General features: G+C 49.5%; 1 protein-coding gene across 1 annotated transcript in view; it reads left to right on the forward strand.

Moving 5' to 3' along the window:
- Positions 1-26,215, forward strand: part of LOC148389354 (uncharacterized) — a 30,703-nt gene that overhangs the window by 2,112 nt on the left and 2,376 nt on the right. The window contains exons 2-58 of the mRNA XM_088391701.1: positions 678-748; positions 2,913-4,363; positions 5,170-5,223; positions 8,416-8,469; positions 8,535-8,588; positions 8,665-8,718; positions 10,762-10,806; positions 12,064-12,117; positions 12,330-12,374; positions 13,220-13,273; positions 13,368-13,412; positions 14,903-14,956; positions 15,449-15,493; positions 16,047-16,100; positions 16,193-16,237; positions 16,961-17,014; positions 17,149-17,202; positions 17,306-17,359; positions 17,435-17,488; positions 17,551-17,604; positions 17,675-17,719; positions 18,887-18,940; positions 19,022-19,066; positions 19,300-19,353; positions 19,444-19,497; positions 19,819-19,872; positions 20,504-20,557; positions 20,992-21,045; positions 21,123-21,167; positions 21,341-21,385; positions 21,455-21,508; positions 22,081-22,134; positions 22,338-22,391; positions 22,467-22,520; positions 22,722-22,775; positions 22,852-22,959; positions 23,030-23,083; positions 23,204-23,311; positions 23,394-23,447; positions 23,557-23,610; positions 23,702-23,758; positions 23,829-23,882; positions 23,958-24,011; positions 24,080-24,133; positions 24,226-24,279; positions 24,347-24,454; positions 24,515-24,622; positions 24,687-24,794; positions 24,870-24,923; positions 24,998-25,060; positions 25,122-25,175; positions 25,330-25,365; positions 25,458-25,475; positions 25,560-25,595; positions 25,678-25,704; positions 25,788-25,838; positions 25,922-26,090. Of these exons, the coding sequence (XP_088247827.1) occupies positions 678-748; positions 2,913-4,363; positions 5,170-5,223; positions 8,416-8,469; positions 8,535-8,588; positions 8,665-8,718; positions 10,762-10,806; positions 12,064-12,117; positions 12,330-12,374; positions 13,220-13,273; positions 13,368-13,412; positions 14,903-14,956; positions 15,449-15,493; positions 16,047-16,100; positions 16,193-16,237; positions 16,961-17,014; positions 17,149-17,202; positions 17,306-17,359; positions 17,435-17,488; positions 17,551-17,604; positions 17,675-17,719; positions 18,887-18,940; positions 19,022-19,066; positions 19,300-19,353; positions 19,444-19,497; positions 19,819-19,872; positions 20,504-20,557; positions 20,992-21,045; positions 21,123-21,167; positions 21,341-21,385; positions 21,455-21,508; positions 22,081-22,134; positions 22,338-22,391; positions 22,467-22,520; positions 22,722-22,775; positions 22,852-22,959; positions 23,030-23,083; positions 23,204-23,311; positions 23,394-23,447; positions 23,557-23,610; positions 23,702-23,758; positions 23,829-23,882; positions 23,958-24,011; positions 24,080-24,133; positions 24,226-24,279; positions 24,347-24,454; positions 24,515-24,622; positions 24,687-24,794; positions 24,870-24,923; positions 24,998-25,060; positions 25,122-25,175; positions 25,330-25,365; positions 25,458-25,475; positions 25,560-25,595; positions 25,678-25,704; positions 25,788-25,838; positions 25,922-26,090 (4,706 nt within the window). The remainder of the gene's footprint in view (positions 1-677; positions 749-2,912; positions 4,364-5,169; positions 5,224-8,415; positions 8,470-8,534; positions 8,589-8,664; positions 8,719-10,761; positions 10,807-12,063; positions 12,118-12,329; positions 12,375-13,219; positions 13,274-13,367; positions 13,413-14,902; positions 14,957-15,448; positions 15,494-16,046; positions 16,101-16,192; positions 16,238-16,960; positions 17,015-17,148; positions 17,203-17,305; positions 17,360-17,434; positions 17,489-17,550; positions 17,605-17,674; positions 17,720-18,886; positions 18,941-19,021; positions 19,067-19,299; positions 19,354-19,443; positions 19,498-19,818; positions 19,873-20,503; positions 20,558-20,991; positions 21,046-21,122; positions 21,168-21,340; positions 21,386-21,454; positions 21,509-22,080; positions 22,135-22,337; positions 22,392-22,466; positions 22,521-22,721; positions 22,776-22,851; positions 22,960-23,029; positions 23,084-23,203; positions 23,312-23,393; positions 23,448-23,556; positions 23,611-23,701; positions 23,759-23,828; positions 23,883-23,957; positions 24,012-24,079; positions 24,134-24,225; positions 24,280-24,346; positions 24,455-24,514; positions 24,623-24,686; positions 24,795-24,869; positions 24,924-24,997; positions 25,061-25,121; positions 25,176-25,329; positions 25,366-25,457; positions 25,476-25,559; positions 25,596-25,677; positions 25,705-25,787; positions 25,839-25,921; positions 26,091-26,215) is intronic.

Below are 26,215 nucleotides of genomic sequence, written 5' to 3' on the forward strand. Positions count from 1 at the left end.
GTTTCAGGCTGATAAGCGTGAGAGTGCGAGCAGCTGGCCATCCAAAGCCGCTACAGGAAGCACATACTGTTCTGGATGTACACTTTGATGTGCTGTATATACTCTGAAGCTTTTTTTTTTTTTTTTTTAAATTATTATCTTGCATGTAAACGCTCTGCATCTTTCCCACATGTCTGCCTCTTCTCGTCCAGTCACAGCTGCTATATGCATTTCCTCCTGCAGTGTGTGTGTGTTTATGCACACAAATGTGTGTGTGACCTAGCGGCAAACGTTGGTTTTTGTGCCCCGTCACTAGATCTGCATCCCCCACTGAGTTTGCTCACTCTGATGCAATCTCAGGGCGCCCACCTAGCGACTACCTTTTCCAGTTTTCATCCTCCATGTGTGTTTTTGTTTTTGGTGAGGATGGCAGATTGGGTTGCAAAGAGTGGAAAGTTTCTGTTAAATTTCAGCAAGTTAAGCTGGGGGAGAAACAGACAGCCACCTAAAATATTTAGCCAAGGCATCGCTGTACTTGCATGTGTGAAATGTGTGAAATCGTTTCAGTTAGCATCATGCTAAATTAGATGATCCTCCAAAGTTTTTGCTTGAAATGTGGCATTTCATTGTAAATATTTTTCCTACTACTTCTGAAGCAAATGCAAGCCCTCTAATGTTCTCTTTTCTCTCGCTCGCAGGAGAGCCCTACTGCTCTGCACGGTTTTCTACTGTACTTGTTACCTGGGACTTACACAAGTACACTCTGAAGGTAAGAGCCGCTCGACCCCTCTGCGGCAACGCCAAAGCCGCTCAAGTCGTTGCACAATGCAAATTGCAATGGGAATTGGGGCAGAGGGCACATCATTTCACTTGCTACTTGAATAGGAATGATTTTTTTTTTTTTTTTCCTTCTGAGAGATTATTCCAGGACGCCAAGCTGACAAACATAAACAAGACATGCATTGCTAACTTTAGCATGTCGCTGTGCCGGTCTATCATTTACTGGAACACTTTAATCACTTGAAACACATTTCAACATGTTTAAATATACTTTTGAAAGAATTCCTTTGTGCTTGTTGCCACTCCAAGAGAAGTCCAAGTCAAAGGCCAAAGGGTTCATACTTCAAGTCCGTTGTGACTCCCTAAAGAAAGCTAAGCTAACTTTATGCTAACATATGATGCTAAACACCTTAAATGAGCTGACACAAATTAGCATAAAAGTAGCGGTAAAAACCACTCCCTCAAAAACAACTGCTTCCTAATGACCCGTGGTATCGTAAAGGTCAAGGGTCATATTTTCTACCATTACTCCCATTATTATATGTATAGTAAACTACTTAGCCTAACTTAGCACAGCCTTCACAACCATCAAGTGCATGTTAAGGATTCTGTCTTGTTCTTAGACTCGTCCATGTGGGCGTGCGTCGTCACATCTGCGCAGCACACCGTACATAAATCCATATGGCTAATGCGCGGCCCAGCCATAATAAATGCGGTAGCTGAATAAAAACAACACAAGTCTATGATACACTGCTTGTAACGCGACCGCTGTCTCGCTGCCAAGCGCAGTTGTCTTACACCACAGGGGAGACCACACAGACAGGAAAATGTGGATCGGTATATGTTAGACCCCGACCAAATCTCACTCCGTCTATTTTATAAAGCCTCGCTGCTTTTGCTAAGCTGTCCATAGAAAGTGGAAAAACCATAAATAGGAGAGGCGTAATCTAGCTCCAGACTCACAGTGCCAAAAAAAAAAATTCTAAGTGGTCCACAAGACTGAGATGTTGGAAATGTGTGCATCAAATGCACTCAATAATTCCAAATCTGTCAGGATGGTTTTGTTTGACTGTGTGGGTTGTGCAATCATTGCATAATAACCCTCCATGCTCTGAGTGATGGAGCCTAATTAGTTTGCTTTCAACTTTCCACGCAATTAAAACATTCCCAACGCTCGAGCGTTTCGAATTTCTGGCATCTCGTCAACAATTCCTGCCAGCTTCTCACACTTTTTTTTCTTCTCCCATCCGTGCGTCCCCATTAGACGGGGCCCGATGACCGCAGGTCGGGTCAAAGAGAGGGAGCGGGTGACATCACAGTTGACCCTCGGCGACCGAACATTGAACACGGTCACGGCTGAGTGCAAGTCTGGAAACCTTATTGACGCCTTACTCCCTTGTGTTCCGTACGCTTAATTGAGGAGAAGGTCCGAGGGAAACGCGGGAAAGGTGATGGTGATTGTTAACCTCCCGAAGCCTCCAAACAAAGACCCGAGCAGAACATCCTGCAGCCCACCGCTCCACAAAATTCAATGCATTAAGCGGCGAGCAAAAGGGGCACTATTCATAGATTTGGGACCACCTAGCACTCGGTGAACCGCTTTTTTTTTTTTTGCGAGGGAAATGTTTCCAGAACCACCCATGACAGTTGAAAATCCAGAAAACAGAAATAGCGAGACCCCTTCCCACATGCTGCTAACACATTTCAACTTAAAAACAACTACTACACTGAAATTTGGACCTGCGTATTTTAAAAAGTCATAAAAAAAAATCCGTGCTATAGTAGATTTGTCATAGTCCACAAAGTCCATCCAAAGGGATCAAGGATGCACGCTTGTACACTTGTTGTTTACTTAAGTGCTTAAATTGGAAGCTGTGGACAGCTGGCACCTCCCAAAATGTCCATTAGTGCAGGAACACTGCAGGACAAGCATGAAAGAAAAGAAAAAAACACCGACCAAGGCCACCCATCCGCCACCGAGATATTTTGCTCTTAGTCATTTGCTTTGGCTCGGAGTTGCGCTAGACGACCCAAGCAGTTTGCTGCTGACCAACAAGTTTATTTCGGTCGTCCCAAAATATATTTGTCTTAAAAGGACACTGTTTAGTTTCGCTTTCCCCATCTGACACGCGTCTTTTCCATGGTCCCCGCAGATGTGGACATCCTCCAGAAGTTGGGGCTCAAGGGAGACAAGCCATCTCGCTCCGTCCCAGCCGGGGTCATCCCCTTCAAATCCGGAATCATCCTCAACCAACTGGCGCACATCGAGGGTCCGCTGCGCTCCATCTGGCCCACGGCGCTCTGGAGCGACGCGGCGCTGGTGCTGAGCGTGCGCTCGCACCGAGTCAACAGCGCTTTCCTCTTCACCCTGCTCTCGGAGAAGAAGAAGCTTCTCCTGGGCCTGCAGCTGGTACCGGGCGGGCTCGTCCTCCACACGGGACCCAACTCGTCGGCGACGCTGCCCTACGAGCCCCACGACGGCCAGTGGCACCAGCTGGCGGTGGGAATTAAAGGACGCAAAGTGACTCTTTATGCCTCCTGCGGAGAGCACAGTGTTCACGTGGACTTTGGCTGGGGCGGCGAGGAGGGACTGGCGCCGGAGCACGACGACTCCTTCCTCCTGGGCCGCTCCAGCCAGCAAGCTTGGGCTCACTTTGAAGGCGCCATCTGCCAGTTTGACCTGATCCCCACCGCCCAGGCAGCGCACAACTACTGCAAGTACATTAAGAAACAGTGCAGGGAAGCCGACACCTACCGGCCCAATCTGGCGCCCTTGCTGCCCGTCCTGCCGCGACACGTGAACGCGTCCACCGCCGCCCCCAAACACGGCGCTCCGATAACCAAGAAGGCGGCCGGGCGCAGCCTGGCCCGGAGCGTCGCGGCCGCCGCCTCGGCCGTCAGGTATCCCGGCCAAACGACCAAGCCCGCCCCCGGTGCCACTCCTACGCCTTGGCCCAGAACCGCCATGCCCGTCACGGCTCATCTCGGCCTCTCGCCTCCGCCGAGCCAGGCCGTGACCCCAACTGTCACGGCTCCGCTCAGGACCACGCCGGCCCCGACCAAAGCACCTGCCGCGAGACCGTCCGCCCCTAAAACGACAAGTCAGACGTCCCCCGGAGCAACTTCTCCAAAGCCCAGCCCTCAACAAAAGACGAAAGCCGCAGCTACCACAAAGCCAAATCCGTCCACGACAACACTTGACTCCACTTTATCAGATCGAACTCCGGCTCTGAAGAAACCGCAGCCCACCGCAGCTAAGAAACCCCCCCTCGAGCCCAAAGTGGTCCCATCCAAAGCCGCCAAACCCAAACTCAATTCTGTCAAAGTGTTTCCCTCTAAAGCGGTGCTCTCAAAAGCTAAGCCTTCCAAATCCACCACGTCCAAAACCTGGGCTAAAACCGCCAAGCCCAACCCGAAACAGGCGCTCAAGCCGACCAAGCAGGCCAGAACCGCCAAGGCACCGGTCACCCCACGAGCGACCACACCTGCGTACAACCTCGTGACGTCACCCGCCACCGACGGCTTCCAGAGTTGGGAGGTGACACCGACGCAGTTCTCCCTGCTCGCCGGATCCGTGGGACTAAAAGGAGAACCCGGCCCCGCGGTAAGAATTTTTTGCAGGCTCATTTGTTTTGATGATGAAGTTTTTTTGTCACCAACACGGTCGTCGGCCCGAGCGCCGTAGCGATCTAACGAATGTGAACGTAGCCCCGCCCCGTCTCCGCACAAGTTTGAAATCCACTCCCGGCGTTTTGGTCTCGCTCTCTGCTGCAGGGCGTGACGTGTCTGGTTTGACGCCTTGCCGTCTTTGCACCAGATTCCTCCGTCAGGGCGGGGCTAGTGGAGGTCACACGGCCGGCCCGCCTTCAAAGGCGGGTCGAGGGTCGAGGCGGTCGGTAAACACCGTTTAGCTTCTCAATGCAAACGAAAAGGCTCATGTCACTTGCAGCCTAAATACCGAAGCAGACAAATGAGTTTGCACCTCGGCTGTCCGTCCTGAGCCCTCGCATGAGCAATCGTATTTCAATTTGCCGCCATTTTGGCGTCAGAATTGGCGAGCAATTAGAACCATCAGAGTGACAGGAAGCGGAAAGGAGACATCCGGGCCACGGATTGCAAATTTTGTTTTCACTTGGCTTCTTTTTCATCCTGGTGTCGTTTTGTTTGATTCTGCCCCCTCCTTGATTAAAAGAATACGATCGGGCCCGATAAAGGCATTCGGGTGCGTTCAGCGGCACAGGAAATGAGGCGGCGTTTCCTGCCACGCTGGCTCGGAATTAGCCGGCGGATACGCCTCGGCTCTCCTCACCTGCTAATGGAATTAGCTCGGGCTTTGCTGACGTGATGGTTGATTGAGTTTGTTCCGTGGTCAGTCAAAAAGCAACACTTTTTCTTTTCTTCGCTTTGCAGGGACTGCAAGGTCCTCCAGGGAAGCCGGGCCTGCCAGGCAAGAGGGGCGCTCGGGTGAGTTCCGCTCCTTCGATAAAGGCGTCCCGACATTTATGAGCGGGGCTCTCATTTTGGAGTCTCTGTGCCATGGCAGTGGTCCACCGAATAGGAAGCGCAGTCAAATTACAGAAGCCGTAGCCCCGCCCCCAGCTATGTGTATACAAGCCATTAAAAAGTCCGTTTCCCGTAACATGTCCCCGGCGTCTGAATGCGTCTGTGTGCGCTTGTTGACCGACGCCTCGCTAACACGGAGGTGACAGAGAGGCCTCTGTGCCCCCGGCCGGCCGGCCGGCCGAGCCTTGCATCACAAAGACCCAGATTGTTCTTTGCAGATCAAATCACAGCGGCAAGAATAACGATAACAATAATAATAATCCGCAAAACCCTCGCAGGCGACATGAGTTGCGCTCGAGACATATTCAGCGTGGCGACGGTGAGTGCCCACCCCCCCTCCTCCGCCCCTGAGCATAAACAGGAAAGCTCCTATAAAGACGGCCTTTCAAAGCCGCCCCTGCCGCAGGACGCCTAATAAAAGCGCTGTAAACAGACAGAGAACACATGGCTGCCTGCCTGCCTCCGCCGGACTTTACTCTGCCGCAAGCGGGACACTTTTTTTGGGGGGGTGGGGGTCTCATTCTGGACCAAAATGTTTAAAGTTGGAAAAAAAAAAAAATCAACCCATTCTGGTTTGGCTCCAAACGTCAAAGACGAACAAATGATCTAATTTTTTGCAGACGTGAAATAATCAGCCTGTTTATTTATTTGCGGAACTGTTCAACATCTGGAGAGAGCTGGTGGGCCCTTTATTATTATTATTATCTTTTTTTTTTTTTTGCTTTTGCCCTTTTTGGCCCTCGGTAGAACGCAGACCTCCGCCAAGGCCTAACAAACCTAATTTGGGAATTGTTTATCGACACCTGCCTCCTGCATATGCCTTGAGTCAAATTGTTCAGTAGGATTCTTCTAGTTCAACTTCACTGAAGGCACCTGACCCGACTCCAAATTCATACTTGTCTCCCGCAGACGTACATGCACTTTTTTTCCCACTCCCAGACAGAACCCTCCCTCCTCCGCTCGCCCTTACGCATAACCTTCCCCAGCCTTTGATTACGGGAAGCCAACGTGATGACACACAGAGCGCCATTGAGCCCAGCCAGGCAACACCCGCGAACCTTGACCTCTGGTCCCCACACGTGAGTGCGAGACGCCGTCGCCACGGCGACCGCTCTCAGCATAGATGCGCCCGTTTTGAGGGCGTGTGACGATGGCGGCGGCGGTGGCAGGGAGGTGCGAGTTGGGAGCGTGCAATATTCTCCTCCTTGTAACACCAAACATCACCTGACTCTTTTTTTACAGCTCAATACGCAGCTGGAAAAAAAATTGGACCATGTAAAGCGCTGGCGCTGCTGCGGCACTTCCGTCTGAGATAAAACCCAAATTTGAGTGCGTCCCGAACTTAAGCGGACCTTTCCGTTCCGCCCTTTGAAATCATCCCCCTCCGGCTCCCATCTGGCTCAACACGATGAACGAAACGCCTTTGGACGGAGACCGTACAGCAAGTGGCTTTTACGAGTGTGCGCTTCAAAGTCGGGCCTATTACAGCGCTTGTCAAAAATATTCTTGATGTAACATGCAGCAGGACGCGCATATGGCATCAAGATGCAATTTGCGTGATATTTATATACCTGAGAGTGACGTTCCGTTGCCACGGCAGCAAACCGAAAACGCTATACTTGTTCAATTAGTCTGATTTTGGGCCGAGCCGAGGTTGGGACCGCAACGGACCGCAGTGACGCCCTGAGAAGCCGCCGAGGCCGCCGCCGGTCGGGGGCCCCGGCGTGTACCCCGCCCTCGCCTTCTCTAATTAGACACCTGTTCTGGGCAAAACACGACGGCAAGGTTGCAGTACCCAAAAACAAAACCAATATTAAAAAAAAAAAACTCCAGTGCCAGCTCATGTCTACAAGTGTCCTCCCAAACCACAATGCCAAACGTGTAATTCAAACATGGCTGCTGTGCGTATTTTGGGATGAGCGGCATCTAGCGAACAGCACGCCAAACGTCTGGAGGGGCACGGCCAGCCGCATGCCAAGCGCCGCCAAAGCCAATCAAACGTGAGAATCCCTGGAATGAAAATCGAGCACGAGTAGACAAAGACGAGCTTGTCGGAAATCGAAAAAATCTAAACAAATAACTGTGGACATTTCACACAACCTCTGATTGGACGTCTCGCCCTATGGAAAGCCGTGTCAGCGTTTTCTATATTGAGCTCGATTAGAGGTGGAAGCGTCCCAAAATCCACAACTGGGATCAAATGGCAATTTTGCGGTCACGCTTTTGGCTCGGGCATCTGTTGACAGTTTGGAAAATCACTTTTGTCTCGCCTCGTCAGGTTACAGGTGGCGCTCTGAGCTTAAAAGCGGGCCAGATTTGACGCCATGTTAATGGATGGGGCAAAAAAAGCCTTTAGTTTATGAAAACAAAGCAACAACTATGGGCTTTCATAACGCGCTCTGACGAGGACGTTTCGACTGGACACGTCTGCACAAAGTCGGGACCACCGAAAGAAGGCCGACTTGTTTCGACTCACCTCTATGAACCCCTTTGACTCCGCCTCTTTAGAATCCCCTCTCTGACCCTTAACCTCAGACGGGGGTGGAGACGAGGCGAGAGATGCCCCACCACGTGGAGAACAAGGGCCCGGGTCAGACGCGCAAGAAAAGGCCTCCCTCGGGGAGACGCGAAGTCAGATTAACGGCCGTGTCAAAGCGTTGAATGAGATTGTTTTGGCTCGGCTGTCCCGCTCGCCGCGCATGGAGACGGACGGGCTTCCGTTCACTCAAATTCTGTTGCTACAACAACAGCTGATCCGGACGCCGGCACGCACTTGGCAGACCAATCCAAAATGTTTTGCAACGAGGCCATCTGGATTACTCATTACGAGTCTCGACAAACGTGCGCACGTGTGTGTGTTGGAGGCATCGGGGTGCGGGAAAACCACATCCATATGGTGGAGCTACTCCAAGGAGCCCCATTTTCCACACACACCCCCCTCAACTAAATCAACCTGAAGAAACTCGGGAAATGGGTTAAAATAGCAAGTTTTGTCCCGACGACCACATCGGTCTGGTTGGAGTACCAGTAGCCAGAACTTCAATGTGGCGATTCCTGTGCCATGTTGGTCACGTTGCTGTTTTTCTTGCGCAGGGTCCCCCGGGTCCTCACGGAAACCCTGGCCGACCCGGTCCGCCCGGGCTCAAGGTAAGTTATTATCACTTGCAAAATGACACAAACCTTGGCTATAATGGTTTTCCGTCTTGTTTTAGGGTCACAAAGGACACCCTGGCATCTCACCCGGACCGGCCCCCAAAGGAGAGAAGGTAGCTTCCTGTTCACACGGTCCTGCTCCAGCGACCTTTTTGTCAATCTTGCCTTTTGTCACATTTTGTCTTCAAGGGCGACATGGGAATCTTGGGCCCGGACGGAATGACCGGTCAAGAAGGTCGAAAGGTAACCCCTTTCCCCCTCCCCTCTCTGATCACTTTGACCTCACCCGAGTGTCTCACTCAAGTGCCACAAAGCGTCTTCGGCGGCGGGCCGTCCTCCCTTGCGAGTTGTCGAGGGGTCTGATTGACATTGTCGTCAACGCTGTTGCCATAGCGACTCCATCATCAGACATGATGACTGCGGAGGAAGCTTGTTAAATGAACCACAAGTGCTTATTAAGCCCCCTGCATCCTGTTCCAAACGAAGCAGAGTGCAGAAGTTGTCAGCTGGATGCCGACCCGACACGACGCTCGCGGCGATGGCGCTAGGCCGCCCCGAAACACGAGCGCTCCGTCTCAGTCCGACCGCTAACCGCGCTTTAGGAAAACTAGAGAGCTGCTCTCCACCTTCCCGGTCACACTCATGGACGTACAACACGCACACTCGAAGTTAACCCCGGCTTGACACTTCCCACCGGGAAGTGGAAATTTGACGGGCCGTCTTTCTACGGCGAGCCAAGCGTGTTGGAGTTGTCGGCGCAATGTTTGTTCTCGCGAACGGCCGCCCAACGGCTTTTCAAGATGTCGGCCCGGGTCACGGAGAGGCGACGGCCGCCGGGCCAAACCTCAGCGAGACGAGCATCTCACCTTTCCGCCGCCGTGCTTTCCGTTCGCACCGTCAGTGTTTCCGTTTTATGTCCGTTCGGATTGGATTGGCCTTGACACGTTCTGCGGTTTTCCGACGTTCACCTTTGTCTCTAACAAATCGGTTTCCAATGCGTCTGTCATTCCAGACTCGCTCACGATACAGATAAAATAAAAACCCTCAAAAACAAGCTACTTTAATTTCAGTGGTTGCCCAGAGCAGCCGTCTGTCCGCATACACGCGTGTGTTGAGAAGTACATATGACGTCAAAGCGTACCTTTTGCTCCAAAGCCGGATCTGGAGCCGTACGGATCGCATTGTGCTTGACGCACAAGCCGTTTGCGTTTTGAGTTTTCCAGTAATTAGCGTTACCAAGAGCGATGGTGGTGTTTCGCTCCAAACGACGTGTAACCGGAGCTTCCGACAAATTAATGCCCTGCAATAAACGCTCTTGCATACACACAGTCTTCATAAATCATCAGAGTCAAACAAAATAATGGTGCATAGTTTCACCTGAGTCCGGAACGTAGCCCCCGTACGATTAGATGTAGTTAGTCGTAAAAAGATGAAAGATTTGTGTCAGCCATCAGTCGGAAACATAATATTTGACATGTGCCAGCAATTTAAGACGGGGCCATGTGTGCGAAACAATAAGCGCTTTCACGCAAAATTTGGAAAATATACACACATTAAGGTACGTCTTGAATCGCTGCGTGATGCCAACGAGATTGACAGATGACGTGTTCATTTGTTGCCGTCCGAGCGGAGTGAGCTACGGCAACGACAGCTGAAAATCTGAAAATTTGACACGCAAAGCCAAACACAACCTTCAAAAAAACTTACATGTTAGCATTAGGCTAGGAGACGTCTTTTTTCCATCCTTCCTGCCATGTTTTGATCAAGATAAGTGATTTATTTTTGTTTTCTCTTACGATTCTCACATGTTAGCATTAAGCTATCAGACGTTGTGATTTATTTTTCTTTGTTAGCATTAAGCATGTTAGCATTAAGTTAGCAAATGTCTTTTTTTTTTCCATCCTTCCTGCCATGTTTTGATAAAGATAAGTGATTTATTTTTGGTTTCTCTTCCAATTCTTTGGCTAACGGTGTCACAAGCTGTCTTGGGGCGGAATTTGTGGTCTTGGCACTCATTGGAAAGTCTGATTCCTTGACAGCACCGTGAGATTTTCACTCCTTCCATGTGGCCCCAAATGGCTTTGACAGGCCTGTTGGTGAACATGCACAAACCCTTCACTCATCTTCTCCCCCACTGAGGACACACAACCTTCACCCTGTTACTTTTTTTTTTTTTCCAAGGTGGTTTTTACACTGTGTGTGTTTTCCCTCACCTGACTCTTTCCACTGCGATATGCTCCACATGCTCAATGTTCACGTCTCAGTCATCTCTTTTTTTGTCTTTAGGGACAGAAAGGTTACCCCGGTCCACCCGGACTCCCCGGAGAACCTGTGAGTATATTTCATCCCCCCCCTCCCCGCGCATGTTACAGCACCATGTGGTCGTCCACCCAAGGCGCGTAACTCGAAATTTGCGCTCGGCCGTGTACGAGCATAGCCAGGCGAAATGAGCTCATGACGGCCGCGAGCGTGACATCTGCTTTGTCGTGATGCTTTCCAGGATATCAGGAAAACGGTGCCAAACAAACAGGAACAGAAACAAGCCAACTGGGCCAACAGTGTCCCATTCACAGCCGCTTTGTCGACCCTTTTTTTTGCCCGCTCGCTCGCGTCGGTCCGCTCGTGGAAAGAAAAAAAAAAACCTCTGTTCAAAGAAGTCCTTCATTGTGCAAATGGGAGGAGATGTAGCGGTTTTTGGCCGAGCCACAGGCGACTATTTTAAGCCGGGAGCATCCAAAGCCGGGCCGTATCCGGGCCGCGTGGATCACGCTGCTGCTCGTTTTAAAGAAAGGCCTTAGTCAGCGGCGGCGCAACGGAACTTTGTCACGTACGAGCTTGTCAGCGGCTGAGGGAGTTCCCGAACTTGTCATCGTCGCGTCCCATCTTCAAACGCCCCCCGCTTTCCCACCGCCGGCAGAACTCTTGAGTCACCGTTGAACCTGAACGATGATCTCGAGCGGTGGCCAGCTGCTGTGCATGACTCGACCTGAACACACAATGAGCCATGCTTACAGTCTCGTCCCCCCCCCCCCCCCCCCCCAAACAATATCTAGTCAAGCTGAAACAGATGTAGCCCCTTTTTACAGCAGGTAATAATTCAGATGGGTTTGTTTCCCAAAATAGCAATCCTCTACATTCCATCACTTTATCCCTTGAAAAAGGTGAGTTGAGTTCAAAATTTGGTTTACGACTCAAAGCAAAAAAAAGTTATCCCAACAACAACGCCTATCCTAAAAACGTATTTCAAGCCATTTCCGGTCTGCGCGTTAAAGGAAGTTAAACATGATCACGCTGGCCCTTTGCAAGTATCCTACGGAACCCACATCCTTTTTTTCCAAGGCCGCAAAAGTCTGGAAATGTGTCTAAAAACTGCTACAACTCAAATAGGGGGTCGCATTTTAGGATCAAGCGGTTTTGGGCATGTTTGTTGCTTTTAGCATCTCAAATGTGTTCCATTTAAAAAGTCAATGAGGGACATTGTGCCTGCGCCTGGATACTTTTGTCTATCGAGTGTCGATATCCTGTTTTTGAGTCTTGAGATGAGTCGACCGCCTTCTCACCCCCCCCCCCCTCCTCCGTCTCCCGCAGGGCGAGCAAGGTCCAGTTGGAAGCCCAGGTGCCAAAGGTTATCCTGGCAGGCAGGTGCAGTAAATCCTCTGCTGTGACTGGTACAGTTGTAGTCCAAGCCAAGTGCAATTAGCTTGTGTTCTCTGCGTGCGCTCGCGTGTGTACATACTACTTAACAGCATCCGTAAGAATAAACAACACGAGCTGCTTTATTCATTCACATCATGTTTGGGACGAGCAAACAACAAGCGGCCAATGACTGAAAAACGACCTTTTCTTCATTTCAGGGTTTACCTGGGCCAGTAGGACCGGTGGGGCCCAAAGGCGCGCGGGTAAGTGCGATCCATTAAAAACACAACAGCCTGACACTTAAGAGGGGAGGACTGTGAATGAGAGTTAAAAAAAAAAAAAGGCTCATTAGAGGTTGCCAACTTTTCGGTGCGTATCCAGCGTGCGCACACGGGTGCCAAATCCCTCGGAGGGATTACGGCATGCTTCTGTGTGCACACAAAAGCACACCGGCGGGCGGGCGGGCGCAGGGCCAGCGCTATTAATAGTCGTGTCAACACGGCGTGGCTATTTTCGGAAAAGGCGCACTGTAAATAGCGTACCTCGACCCAACGAGACGAGCGACGCTAATGTTCCAATAAACATCTTTATCGGATCCTCTCGGCGGCTCCCCCCACCCCTGCCCCCGCTGGCTGGAATTTCCTGTTTGAGGCCCTGCTGTCTTAAGGAGGCATTCGAGTCCTCTCGCTCTCCTTTTTTTTGTCACCTTTCCACTTGGCCGCTGTCGCATTCTGCTGACTGGATGATGAGCAGGAGCGCAACGTCACGCTATTGCAAAAAGCTCAAGTAGACTGTTGTAAAAGTGATTTCCCAATGTTGGACCTTGTGCCCGCTTGTCGTCTTTGTTTGTGTTGTGCTGTTTTGTTTCCCCCCTCCTCGCACAGTGGCGCATCATCTTCAGAGATCCCTGGCGTGAGGGTATGTGCCCTTGGACTACATCGTGGAAGCCAGCACCATGCAGTCCATGGGCATATACACTTGCCTCATGGCTTGGTTCTTCACCGAGAACACACACACACTGTCGGGCCTCCGGAGGCGCTCGGATCAAAAGCTCCCGGTGCATTTACGGCTCCCTCTCCCTGTCTTCCTTTTCTGTCGTCTCCTGCAGGGTTTCATTGGAATCCCCGGGCTTTTCGGCCTCCCCGGCCCGGACGGAGAAAGAGTGAGTGCTTTGCCGTTGCTTCAACGCGCCATTACGCAATTTGTGTCTGCTTTTCTTTCACCCGCCATCTTTTGTCTCTTCTCTCCTTTTTCAGGGCATTCCAGGCGAACCAGGCAAGAGGGGCAAGATGGGTAGGCCGGTAAAGTTTTGTCTCCACATACTTTACAGACGATGCAAATGTGTTTGGGCCGCTCGGCACGTGTCGAGCAACATTCACTTCAAATCTGTTGAGCGCTTTTTGCGTCCAAAGCTACAAATTGTACGTGTTACGTCATGCTTTGACAATATCTGACAACCCCGGCCGGTACAGCAGAGCAAATTTCGGCGGTGCGTTCCGAAAGCATGTTTCCAAAACATGGTGCGTGCGGTGTCGCAACATCCAAATCAATCTCTGACCCACTTTGAACGGGCTCGTCTGCTGACTGCACGTAAAAGCAGAGATGCACTTAATCCCGACTGGACCGACTTCAAGTCATCCTTTCAAGTGCTGTACTTGGAAAGGTTTCTTTTCTTTTTTTTTCCCGCCACACATTTGTCTTTGACAACACTGGTGACAGCGACGTGAGTCATCTTGGCGACCTTCGACGGCGATGAATGCTGACTCGGCATCGATACGTTGTTGGAACGCTCACCAATAGACAGAAAGCGTACAAGACGGTGGCTTAACATTTTTTCCATTCGAGTACAGTGAACGGCCACAATCGAGATGCTAATGATTGCCTTTAGATGACACAAGATGGCGCCAAAGCACTTTTTTTCTATTCGACAAGGTTATGGCCTGAGTAAATGAGGCTCATCCCTTTAATTCAACATACACTCTTGGGGATTTAGATAAATAGATGGATAGGTGATTTATTTAGTTTGGAAAAAAATTATCAACCCGCCATCCTTTGTTACAGAGACCTGCCACTTTCTGCGAGTATTGACGGTAATTTGCGGTAATTTTCTAACAATGCGCGAGGCTCAGAATAGCCTCGCTCGGCCATAATGAATCTCTTCGGACGTTCAGGCATTGTGCTCTCCGGCCTGCGCGGTTTCTCTTTACATCTAGCGTGGCCGAGATTAGCCTGCATTTAAGTGCGTTGCACTTATTTACGCCAAACGGCGGCTGGCCCGAAAAGTATAATCAACTTAAATGAGGCTCTTGGGTTGCACATTTCTGATGATTCCACTTGGCAGCGCTCATGATCACGTAGCAGCGTCGTCCGACTTTAATATTCATTCAACGCTCAACATATGGGAGACTTACTTTGGAGAAGGTACAAAGTGAATGTTGCGAGTGACCGTGTGAGCAGAAGGCCGACTCTCCGTGAATGACAACTGTCGGTGTGGCTTTGTTGGACGCGGCGGTTTCCCATCTGGCCAAATGCAGACAGCAAATTGTCTTTTCACGTGCTGTCGTACCGACTTGAGCCACAAGAGGTTCTTGTGCTCAGATGTTTCTCAACATTTTTGGAGCTAATCCACATTGTCAAAAAACTTTAAAACCGCTGTCGTCCTCCAAAGTCAATCGCATGCCCGTCAGCCAACAATTCACGTCTTTAAAATGTTATTCAAGTTTGGTGCTTCAAATGGTTTTGCTGGATCAGCGCTGTTTGTGTGCATCCATCATCTGTGTGTGTGCTTTAGGGCTTTCCAGGCGACTTTGGAGAACGAGGACCACCAGGAGCCGACGGAGAACCAGTAGGTCACACGCCTACCGAACAAGTCGTATCTCTAAATTTTTGTAAATGTTATTTTATGTCACATAATGCTTTACATTAGCCTCTTCATGCTTGTTGTTGTTTGTGAGCGCTATGCTAACAATGCTAATATGCTTAACCACAGTTGCTCTGTTGCACAGGCTCATTAAAAAGCGACTACTTATTTTATTAGACTTATTATGGTAAACCTTTTATAACACACTTTTTAATCTAAATCCCCATTTTAATGACAAAAGATACCTGCAGAGTTTAGAGGAAGCGCCATTTTAAGCAGTTCAGTTCTCTAGCTCCACCTACACACACACACACACACACACACACACACACACAGGCACCTCTCATAAGCGGCTCTGAACACTGAGCCACTATTCTGAGCATGTTTGTTTAAAAAAAAAAAAAAAAACATGAGGCAAAAACCCCAGAAAAGTTCTCCTTCACTCTTCACCTCACTTGCTCCTTCTGTGTGTTTCAGGGCCCGATGGGAGCTCCGGGTCCAAATGGAGTTCTTGGTCTAATTGTGAGTCGTCCTTTTTGTGCGTCTATCCCCAAAATACTTGATTTAAATGAAACAGAAAATTCTCGCGTGCGTAGAAAATAACTGTTTTCTTCTGTAGCTTTACGGCTATAAAGGTGCCGAAAATAGTCCAAGCGCACACACTTGTAATTACACGTGAACATACTTTGAATTAATAGTCAATCAAACATGTTTTAGCAAACTTTTTTAAGCTAAACACACACACATCAATGGCCACATAATAGTGTGTGTGTGTCGCATCCCGTCCTCACCCGCGACCAGTCGCTCCTCCCGGTTTATTCTGGGCCCCCGGCCGTGGCGGCCAGCCTGTAATTGGAGGAGCGTGATTATAGCTCTCTTTGCAGCACTTTTTGTCCACAGCGTGTGACCAGACAAGAGTTGCACATTTCAATATATGCAAAACAATCCAAAAAAACAAACAAACTGAGTCACTTTACAAGCCATATTTGAACATTTCTTAAGAGCCTATCGAAATATGATATGACTGTTGGGTTGTGTTCGTGCTGCTCTCATGTTTGTCACGTCTTGTTGACAGGGTGACATGGGACCTGTTGGCGAGATGGGCCTTCCTGGTCCCAATGGACTGAAGGTACTAAAAAGTCAAAGCAGTCTTTACTTTAAAAAACAACAACTGGTATTTAAAAAACAAAACAAAGATTCTCAACTGAGTATTTCTTCCAGGGGGTGCCCGGAAATCCAGGAGAACAAGGACTGAAAGGTGATAAGGTGATCTGAATATTCCTGTTATTGCATGTGATGGATGTGTCCGTCTTTGCGTCACCGACCGTGTAGACATTTCGAGCTCGCTTTCACGCTTCAATTACATGCCGATGGCCTTCAAGTTGAATTACTGCCTCTTGTGGCACGACGTGGTACTACACTGAAGGCGCAACGGTCAACCCATGAAAAAAAAAACATCACTTGAACGAATGGATAAACTAGACCTTACTCAGAGGAGCCAGATCCGCCCCCCTTTGACCCAAATCCCGTCTTAACGTAAATTGTACAATCCTCACCACTATTTTCCATGATTTGTAATTTCACATTCAATTTGTTTTTAAAAATACAACGTTTTTGCAATAATTAGATGCATGGACACTTATGTACGTATAATAAGATGATGAGGTGATGATGCAATTATACGCTTCTCAGTCATAACGAGAAACCATAAGTGCATGTGGCCCGCCACCAAAAAGACTTTGACACCCCGTGTTCCAAACAAACAGTAACCAAAACATCCTCGGTGCCACGGGCATGTCATTTGCTTAAAGCTGTGTCTTGGTACTTGATTGAAAGAAGCCACTTATGAGATTAAGGTCCGAATGGCAGACGAGCCGATGACGCAGAAAGGCCATAGACGCCGACTGACTGTCTTGCTCGAAAAGCAGTCAGAAGCGCAAAATGTCACTTTGGTTCTGAACGTCATCTCGCTTCTCTCCGTCTCATCAGGGTGACATCGGGATTCCTGGCGAGCAAGGCGAGATGGGCTTCAAAGGAGACAAGGCAAGTCTTCCACCTTGCTTATTTGTGCTTTATTGTCCAGCTCTAATAGTGAGAATCCTTTTGCCACGCCCTCTAGTGGCCAAGCAAAAACTCTGCGTCCTATTTCATTGTTTTGACATAGTTTTTTTCAACAGGGCAACCAGGGCGCTCCAGGACCGCCTGGCCCCCGTGGGAAACCAGGACCACAGGTTCGGATTACTATCCCACTCTGTATTCACGACCCGATCGGCCAGTCCGACACCTTCGAGGGAGAGTTTTGAAGTTCGTGGTATGCTTTCTGCTCTTTTCCAGGGCAGTCTGGGCGACAAAGGTCCCGATGGCGCAGCAGGACCGTTAGGCCTCGAGGTGCGTCTTTGTTGTTTATCCAGTTGTGAGCGTTACCAAAGCAGAGTTCTGATCCGGCTGAATTGGCCTCGATAGGGTTTCCCCGGCGACATGGGACCACCGGGAGAGAATGGCCTTGAAGGACCAAAGGTGAGAAAGACCATTGCGAATATTGTTTTTATGCCAACACGCTTGTTTCTTTCCACACGAAGGGAAAACTGGGCACCAGAGGTTTACCGGGCCCGCAGGGCTTACCTGGCTTGGAGGTAAGCCTCTTCAGCAACGACGCTTTTCAAAAGCGTTTCTCAGCCAATGACAATAATGATCTTTTTCCAGGGAGACGAGGGCCCGATCGGACCTCCGGGACCGACGGGACTCGAGGTGAGTTGTCGCTCTTTGTATCTTTACTTTGGTCAACGTTTTGTAATATTGTCCTGTTCTTTTGGAATGGGTCCCGACATTTCTGGCCTAATGGTCGTTTTGGGCCATCGGTCAGAGAATTCAAGAGTAAATCGACTTTGGTCACCACGCGCTTCGGTTTTATGACATCGCATCATCGTATATCGTCCAACCAGTTGCAAAAACACACCGGGGTTTGTTTTTTTTCCATCCAATCTTATATACTCTACAGTCAATTTCAAAAGCTTCCGATCCCCTGTTCTGGACACAAGGGGGTGATAACTTTCACTACTTTGTTGACCGTGAAAATTTATAGCCAGCATAAAAAAAGCTAAGGGATGTTAGTGGATGAGCGAAAGAAGACTGCCGAGTGCCGTTGGAAAAATGCCTCGCTTTCATTTTCCCCGAGTCGGCTGCTTTGATGATCCCAGATGGGTTTGTTTTGTTTTTTTGCTCCTTTTGACATCCTGAGTTTCTCACTCAAGCTACCAACACCCCTGACCCCCCCCGCTGATTCATCCCCCCGGCCTCCTTTGTGAGGGCGGAAGCGGCGGTCCGATCGAGTGATCTGTGTCCAGGTGGCACAAGTCCCACTTCTCCACCTCCAGACGAGACCCTTTGGGCATTTATTCGATATCCTTCATATGCGGCCCAACATCCATCTCCAAATACTGAACATAGAATAAATCTTCCTAATCAGTAAGACCGTCATTCTATTGAGTCGTCTTACTAACGAGGACAGAGTGTCCTAGTATCAAATAAACGCCCCACAACGAGTAATTTATGATACCAAATCTTTTTTATTGACTATGTGCTGGGAGTGGGTGAATTAAATGTGTCATGACATGAGAGCGGCTAACCGCGCCGGAATCCAACCCTGGAATCCCCCCCCCTCCCTGAGTCATTTCATTCAGAGGAGTTACGGCTGATAAAAAAGCACTTAGTTCCCCTCTTAAGTTTAGGAATGATTGTCAAGCACATAACAGTCGGCAAAAAAAAAAAGAGCGAGACGGGAGCGCGTCACCTGTGCGAACGGCAACATCTGCCGACTCACCGCAAACTGTCGGCGCCGGTGATTCAGCGTGCCGCCCTTTTGTGTTTATGCCTAGCCGGTATGTGCCGAGACGCTTAATGTTGTGTCCCGTTTAGGGTCGACTGGGCAGAAAAGGATTCCCCGGGAAGGTCGGGCCTGAAGGAGTCAAGGTGTGAACTTTTGCCTTTTCTTTTCCAAGTTTTCAACAAGTCTTTGCACGTATTTAACGGAGTGTTTTCCTTTTTGTGCAGGGAGAAACTGGCATCATGGGAAAAGTTGGCTCCATGGGAGAAAGAGTAGGAAACTGCCCGACGACACCTCTTTCTTCTTGAACCTGATTGGCCGTTCGCTTAACGTGGCCTGAAACTAAACATCCATCAAAAACAATTAAATGTTGTGTATTTAAAACACACACATGTCCGTTTAGCTTCATGTTAACAAACAATGCAAAACGCCATCGACGGGCTCATGAAATTCACATTGATAATCAATGAGCTATTGTGAGTGTTTTCATGTGTGTCGGTTTCAGGGCTTGGTGGGTTTCATCGGCCCCGTGGGCGAGATGGGAATGGCAGGAGAGAAGGTAACTTTCCATGTGGATTGCTAGAACGACAACACCGCTCTTCACAAAGGCGGCTTTTTGCCTCCTCACGTTGCGCTTTTGTGTTGTTAGGGCGACCGAGGCGCGATGGGTCTTCCCGGACCACCTGGAGAGAAAGGCTCAGATGTAAGTCACCATTTTGTTAGGGGGGGCGTTCTGCCCAAAGGGGACCCTCACTTAAAACGCGAGGGCTATTCCCATGGGAATACGAGAGCGACCTTGATGAGGAAGTGGGAAGACATTGGAGCGTGGCGTCTCCAAAGCGCTCAGATCCGCTTGTTGGAAAACCCAAACAAGCGTGACTGATCACTTCCAATGACTTTGCCTCATGGCTTCGATTCACGTCAGCAGGAAGTAGGATGATGGCCGACCGTGGAGAAGGGAAGGCTGCAATGCAATTTCAACAGCTAGCTTGCGAGCTAACAGGCTTTGCCAATTTGTGTGCAGGGTCACACAGGGACACCGGGGGAGACCGGGCCTTCAGGACCACCAGGAAGACCAGTAAGGCGTCACACGTTTGATCATTGTATTGATGCTAAAACGTATCAAGCCAATTGTGACATTAAATGCAGTTTGAACATGAACAACATTCTTAAATAAAGGGGAAAAAAGGGAAAGAAAATCAATGAACAGCTTTCCATGGTGTGGTTCCATCTGTCACAACTGGATGAGAACCAAAGGCCTGCTAATAGCAGTAAAGCTCCGCAGGAAATTGCCGTTTCCATTGCTCCGTTTGCATCTTTCGTGACGCTGCGCAGCCAAACGTGACCGGTCGACCTCATGCTGAACCCGCGTGACCCTCCTGTCACTCCAAATACAAACAGCTACAAGCAATTAGAAGCCCCCTACCACCCCCAAGCTGTCATCAACGTGGCCTTGGCTCAGGCCGAGTCGCAGCAGGCGAGCGTCGGCCGCGGCGGGAAGTCGCAGAGCCACCAAAGCAAATATAAACACTCAACAGGGGGGCGGCCGCTTAATTGCCGTGAGTGACACATCTAACGACAAACCTCGCTACCGCCCCGCCTCCCGTTTGTCCCTCGGGGTCAACATGCAGGGGGGTCTTTCTGCTGTCAGTGTCAACCTTTGTTTTGCCTTTCTTCCGCTTATTCTGCTTTTTTCTTTTGTTTTTCAGGGACCCCCTGGGGCAGCAGGGCCCGCAGGTAGCAGAGGAACCAAAGGCTTGCGGGTACGCTATCAGCTTTTTATTGAAAAGAAGAAAAAAAAAACGGCTGCGCTCGCCCCTTTTCATGTCCTGTCAGGCTCACAATTCTCACGAGCGCGTCACATGCCAAAAAGGACGACTACACGGTGTAAATGGCGATGAGTGATGGATTCCCCTCATGTGCGCCGCTCGGCACGCGCCCAGCGGCGCACACGTGCAAGCTACTGTACTCGACCCGCGTTTTACAGTCATGTGGGAATTCGAGCCGCAGAGCGAGACCCGAGACGATCGTTTGTCATCTGCAAAATGCGTTCCAGTCTGACAGAAGCACAAATCCTTTTTGCTAAATGAGAGCGTGGAGCTGTTGATAATCACCGAGGGCCAAAAAACGGACACCTCAGACTGCGTTCCAGCGACATCTACTGGTGCAGTGACACACGCTCCTGCTGTGTTTTCAGGGCGCAGCGGGGCCCGACGGTCCAACGGGAGAGAGGGGGTCAGAGGGCAAGAAGGTAAAAATAGTTGGACGGCTCCAAGGCTGAGGGGAAGGGGCGGTCGTAAATTATGTTCTCTTTCGCCGCCGCCGCAGGGTCCAGACGGTCCTCCTGGAAAGCTTGGCTTCCCCGGCCCCCAGGTGAGACGGCACCCCATTTTTAATTGCTGCCTGAATGATGTTCCTGAAAAATGATTTGGAATAGATGTGCAGATTCATTCCTGCTTATTACAGAACCAAAAAAAAACTGCAACATTAACTTTCAACTCACCTCGATGGAAAATTATGTTTGACTTTTTGTTGCCATCCTTCAGGGTAAAATCGGGGAGTCGGGGGAAAGCGGGCCTAAAGGTTTTCCTGTGAGTTTCCACAATACCACCCCTGGCGCTTGTAAGGGTCAGAAATAATTTTTGCTCTTCTGTCCCCAGGGTATCCAAGGCCCGTCGGGGTCACCGGGGGACAAGGGAATCGCAGGCGAGCAGGTAGGCGGAGCATGGCCATCTTCAACCACTTATTGTTGCACTTTGATTTTTTCTTTTTTCAGCCTCCAAAATGTCGCGTTAAAGGCGCTCGTAAGTCATTGTGCGTTTCCTCTCCTTTTTAGGACCATATTTACTGGCTTTATTGGATTTTCCTTGGCAGCAAACTGCCTCCTTCACCTTCTGTTGTGCACTTATAGTTCAGAACTTACTTTACAGCTGAGAAGGATTTTATTGGCCAAAAAACAAAAACATTGCGACAGTCTAGGCTCCCTGCAGACTAGCAAAAAAAGAGTAATTGTGTTTCCAAAATGTTATCAAATAGTGAAATCATTCACTAGAAACTATACAATAATTATATACTTGTATAATAAATATTTCATTTAAATTGTAATTATTTAATTGATTTTTGTGCCTATTTATTAAAATTTTTAGTTAATGGCATTTATGATTTTTTTATTTGGTTGGTTTTTTAGTTTGTGGAACCGCAATGTGTTGAAAAAAAACCCCATTCAAATGCAACCATTAGCTATTCATTTAGTTGTTTGTTAAACGTTTGTCCTTGTCGTCCACAGGGACCACCCGGGCCGCCGGGAACTTTGGGACTGTTGGGAGAAATTGGTCAAAAGGTGAGAGCGGTCACGCTCTACGACGTTTGACCCAGTCGCGTTCTATAAAAGTCGTGCAAATGTTCCCTGCGCCCGCTTCAGCGATTTGATATTTGTAGTAACAAGCGTAGTTTATACAAAGTGACAAAGCCAAACCTTGTCTGAAAAATAAGCAACTTTCCACCGCTGTGTGTAACAATCGTTTTCCCATGTCCGGCCATCAGGGACCTCCGGGTAGCTTGGGCGAACCAGGAGTGCCGGGCGAGCTCGGTGACAAGGTAACATCGGGCAGACACGTTTTGCTTTCATTGTCTGAATTTTACCCCCAAAAAATATTTGTGCGTGATTGACAGGGTGCCATCGGTGCGGACGGGAACATGGGCGAGCAGGGCCTCACGGGCCCTCGGGTATGTTTGTCAGCACCAACTTGCATTTAAAGAGCTTTTAGGAATTTAGCTCCTCCTTCTACATTTCTAAAAACCATTCCAGCCTACTTCCATTATTTCTTCAGAATTTCATACAGACATAATCATTGGCTGCAAACGATTTTGCGGCCCGCCACTTTGAGAAGCTCCGCTTTAACGAGTCCTCGTGTGTCGTGTGAACAGGGCGAGCCGGGTTTGGAGGGGGAGGCTGGTCCTGCTGGTCCCGATGGAACTAAGGTGACTGTGGAAGAAAAGATCACTCACATTTGTATTTTGGTGCAGATGATGAGATTGGTGTGGGTCTTCATGTTAGGGTGAAAAAGGCGACATGGGCCAGGAAGGCGACAACGGTGAAAAGGGCGAAACGGGTTTAAAGGGAAAGGAAGGCCCGCCCGGCAGTCCTGGAATCCCTGGTGTCAGAGTAAGAGCGCTTCAAATTCACCAAACGTCTTTAAAATCCACCTCATGCTTTGACTTTTATTTTTCTTCAGGGCCAAGAGGGCAAATGTGGCAAAATTGGAGAAAGAGGCAAAGTTGGCCCAAAGGTTAGTCGTCATCTTGCCACATTTAGAAAAAAACTCCAATTTTGCTGCAGGTCCAAATGCTTAACTCCAAGAAAAACTAAAAAACTGAAGTTATTCACATTGCAAAACTCTGTATTTTAGGGCGCCAAAGGTCACCAAGGTCACCTCGGGGAGACGGGGACAGCGGGCAAGATGGGACCGCAGGGCAGCATCGGGCCCAAAGGCTCCAGAGGGACCATCGGACACGTGGTAACGTGCACGTCTCGTCTCACATTGCGTCATTGCGGAAATAAATCAAATATCTTACTCTGGACATTTGGGTTTCTTTTAGGGAGCTCCAGGCCGAATGGGTCAACAAGGGGAAACGGGCCTTTCGGGTTATGAGGTGCGCTCTGTGAAAATATACATTTTTTTGTGTTCCAAATGATTAGCAACATTAAATTGGACTTGGGCACTTCCATTTGGTTCTCATAACTATCTGTTGGCCATTGCAGGGCCATCAGGGACGGTCTGGCCCGATGGGTCGTCCGGGACCAAAAGGTGAAAAGGTACAGCTCAACTCATTGTTCATCTTCCATCTGCTATGCGGCGGGCGTCGTGTCGCTGAGCATTTTGTCCGTCTATTTTCTGCACAACCAGGGCGAGCAGGGGGATGACGGCAAAACCGAGGGTCCTCCTGGTCCTCAGGGTGATATCGTAAGTCGCGTTTGATGCCGGCGACAAATCGGACGCCTTTTTTACTGACCAACCCGCATCGTTCTCGCAGGGTCCTCCGGGCGACAGGGGAGAGAGGGGCGAATCGGGCGACCCGGGTTACAAAGTAAGATGGCTCCTTTGAGTCCGGGGGGGGGCGTCTTCACCTTCAACCTCCAACAGGCGGGCATTCTTTCCACAGGGTCAAGTTGGCGTGGACGGAGAACGAGGCCGAGCTGGCGCTCCCGGACTTCCTGTGAGTGCGGCGCCACACGTTTGACTCTTTGTGACTCCCGAACTTAACAAGTCAACCATTACATGCAGGGACATCCTGGACCGCGAGGCACTCAAGGACCCAAAGGGGCCAAAGGAGATCAAGTAAGACGAGAGTCATGCTTGGATGATTAGGAAACTCTTCTCATTATGGCATGCGCATCCCAAAACGCTTCAAAACTCTTTCTGCTATTAAGGGTCAAAAAGGCAAAAAAGGTCAGGCGGGAGCAAAAGGAGCCCGAGGAACAGAGGTGAGTCAAATCCACACCGACCTCAAAAGTGTCAAAAGCAGTAAAAGCAACATCTCGTCTTCTGCAGGGGCCAGCCGGTCCAATCGGGCCCAGAGGCGTGGTGGGCAGAGAGGGACAGGAGGGAGCGCCCGGGATGGACGGAACCCCAGGAAAGGACGGAAGCAAAGGCCCGCCGGTAAGAGCCAGATTTGGTTTTCGAGATGAGAGATCGTCCAATCATCTGAATCGTGTGCAGGGCGAGCATGGAAGCGACGGCGAGACCGGCCTCCCGGGAAAAGCCGGCTCTCATGGCAAAACCGGGGTGACGGGACTGCCGGGCGATCAAGGGGCCTTTGGACCAAAGGTAAGACCAGCTTTGCCCTCAAAATAGACACCGCTTCGACAACTTGAGAATTGGATCACTCCAGGGGGAGCGAGGTCTTCGCGGACCCAGCGGACCTTCGGGGAAAAGAGGCTTTCGGGGTGGCATGGGACTTCCGGGGACACGGGGAGATGCCGGAGCCAAAGGACAACCCGTGAGTGTCACTCAAAGAGACGACTCGTTAGCGACCGCTAACCCGTGCTAACAATAATGCTGACTTGTCATTCAGGGTGACGTCGGTGAATCTGGCTTTCCTGGAATTCTTGGAGTTTTTGGTCCAAAGGTAGGAGGGGAAAAAAAAAATACATTTAGTCCAGAAGTGTTAATATAGCGTGCATGTCTTGTGTCTGTTTTCAGGGACCTCCAGGAGACTTTGGGCCTAAGGGCATACGAGGGCCAAAGGGGCCACAAGGCGACATGGTGGGAAGATGATCCACCGCCGTCTTTGTTTTCCTTTGCTCTAACGCCGTCTCTCAATCAGGGCCGAGGCGGAATCGTGGGCCCCGTGGGAATTATTGGCCCCAGTGGAAGCGCAGTACGTACCACACAATGTACAAACTGAAGAAAAAAAAAATCATTTTGCATCCTGAGAGAACCTAAGGACAATTTTTTTGCATCTTAAGTGAACCAATTCTGGTTTTAAGACAATTTATATGGAAAATATTGATGGCTGGAATGTTTGTTTCCAGGGCCCCAGAGGAGAAAAAGGCAACCGAGGCGCCATGGTAATTATTTGCATGAAAAAAAAAAAAAAGTGTCTTGTAAAACATTATTTAACTCTTTTTATTTGTGTGTGTGTCCTGTCCTCTCCCACCAGGGAGTCCAAGGACCTCGGGTATGTTCTGAATGCTTTTTATCTTCTTGTTGCTGATTTGAATGATGAAAGCTCACCTTGCATGTGTGTTTTTGTCCTACTCAGGGAGCTCCCGGGCCTCGCGGACGGCGTGGCCCACCGGTAAGATTTATTTTTATTTTTTTCTTGAATTCACCTGAATCCTTTTTGTGCTCATTCTTTGTGTCCTTTTGCTTCATCCTAGGGTCCTATGCGTGTCCCTCCATCATTTGTAAGATTATTTTGCCTGATCGTAATATCATGTTGACAGATGAGAAACCATAACAACTTGGTTTTTTTTTTTTCCCTCATCAGAAAGAGGATGGTCTTTTGTATATGGATTCACACAGCCAGCTCAGGAATGAGGTTCGTGAGTAACGTCCACGACGAGACTGCTCACATCAATTTGGGCCTATCCGGCATGAGGGCTTGCTGTATCTTGTCATTAGAATAAGCTAGTGATGGACCTGCCCATGCTGGACCAGGGTGCAGAGATCTTCAAGACCCTCCACTACCTCACAAACCTGATCCAGAGCCTGAAGAACCCACTGGGCACCAGGGACAATCCTGCCCGCATTTGCAGGGACCTGCACAGCTGTGAACAAAAGTTAAATGATGGTATGGAAAGTGTTAATTCAAACATCAAACTGTTCAGCCAAAAGGCCAGAACGAGCTAACAGAATTAGCATAGCTGTTACTGTAATGATCATTTTGCTGCGAGGCTGCCGTGCTAACCGTTCTAC

Source organism: Syngnathus floridae, chromosome 12 (genome assembly GCF_059516105.1).
Source record: "Syngnathus floridae isolate MCC-2025c chromosome 12, RoL_Sflo_1.0, whole genome shotgun sequence".
Classification (NCBI taxonomy): domain Eukaryota; kingdom Metazoa; phylum Chordata; class Actinopteri; order Syngnathiformes; family Syngnathidae; genus Syngnathus; species Syngnathus floridae.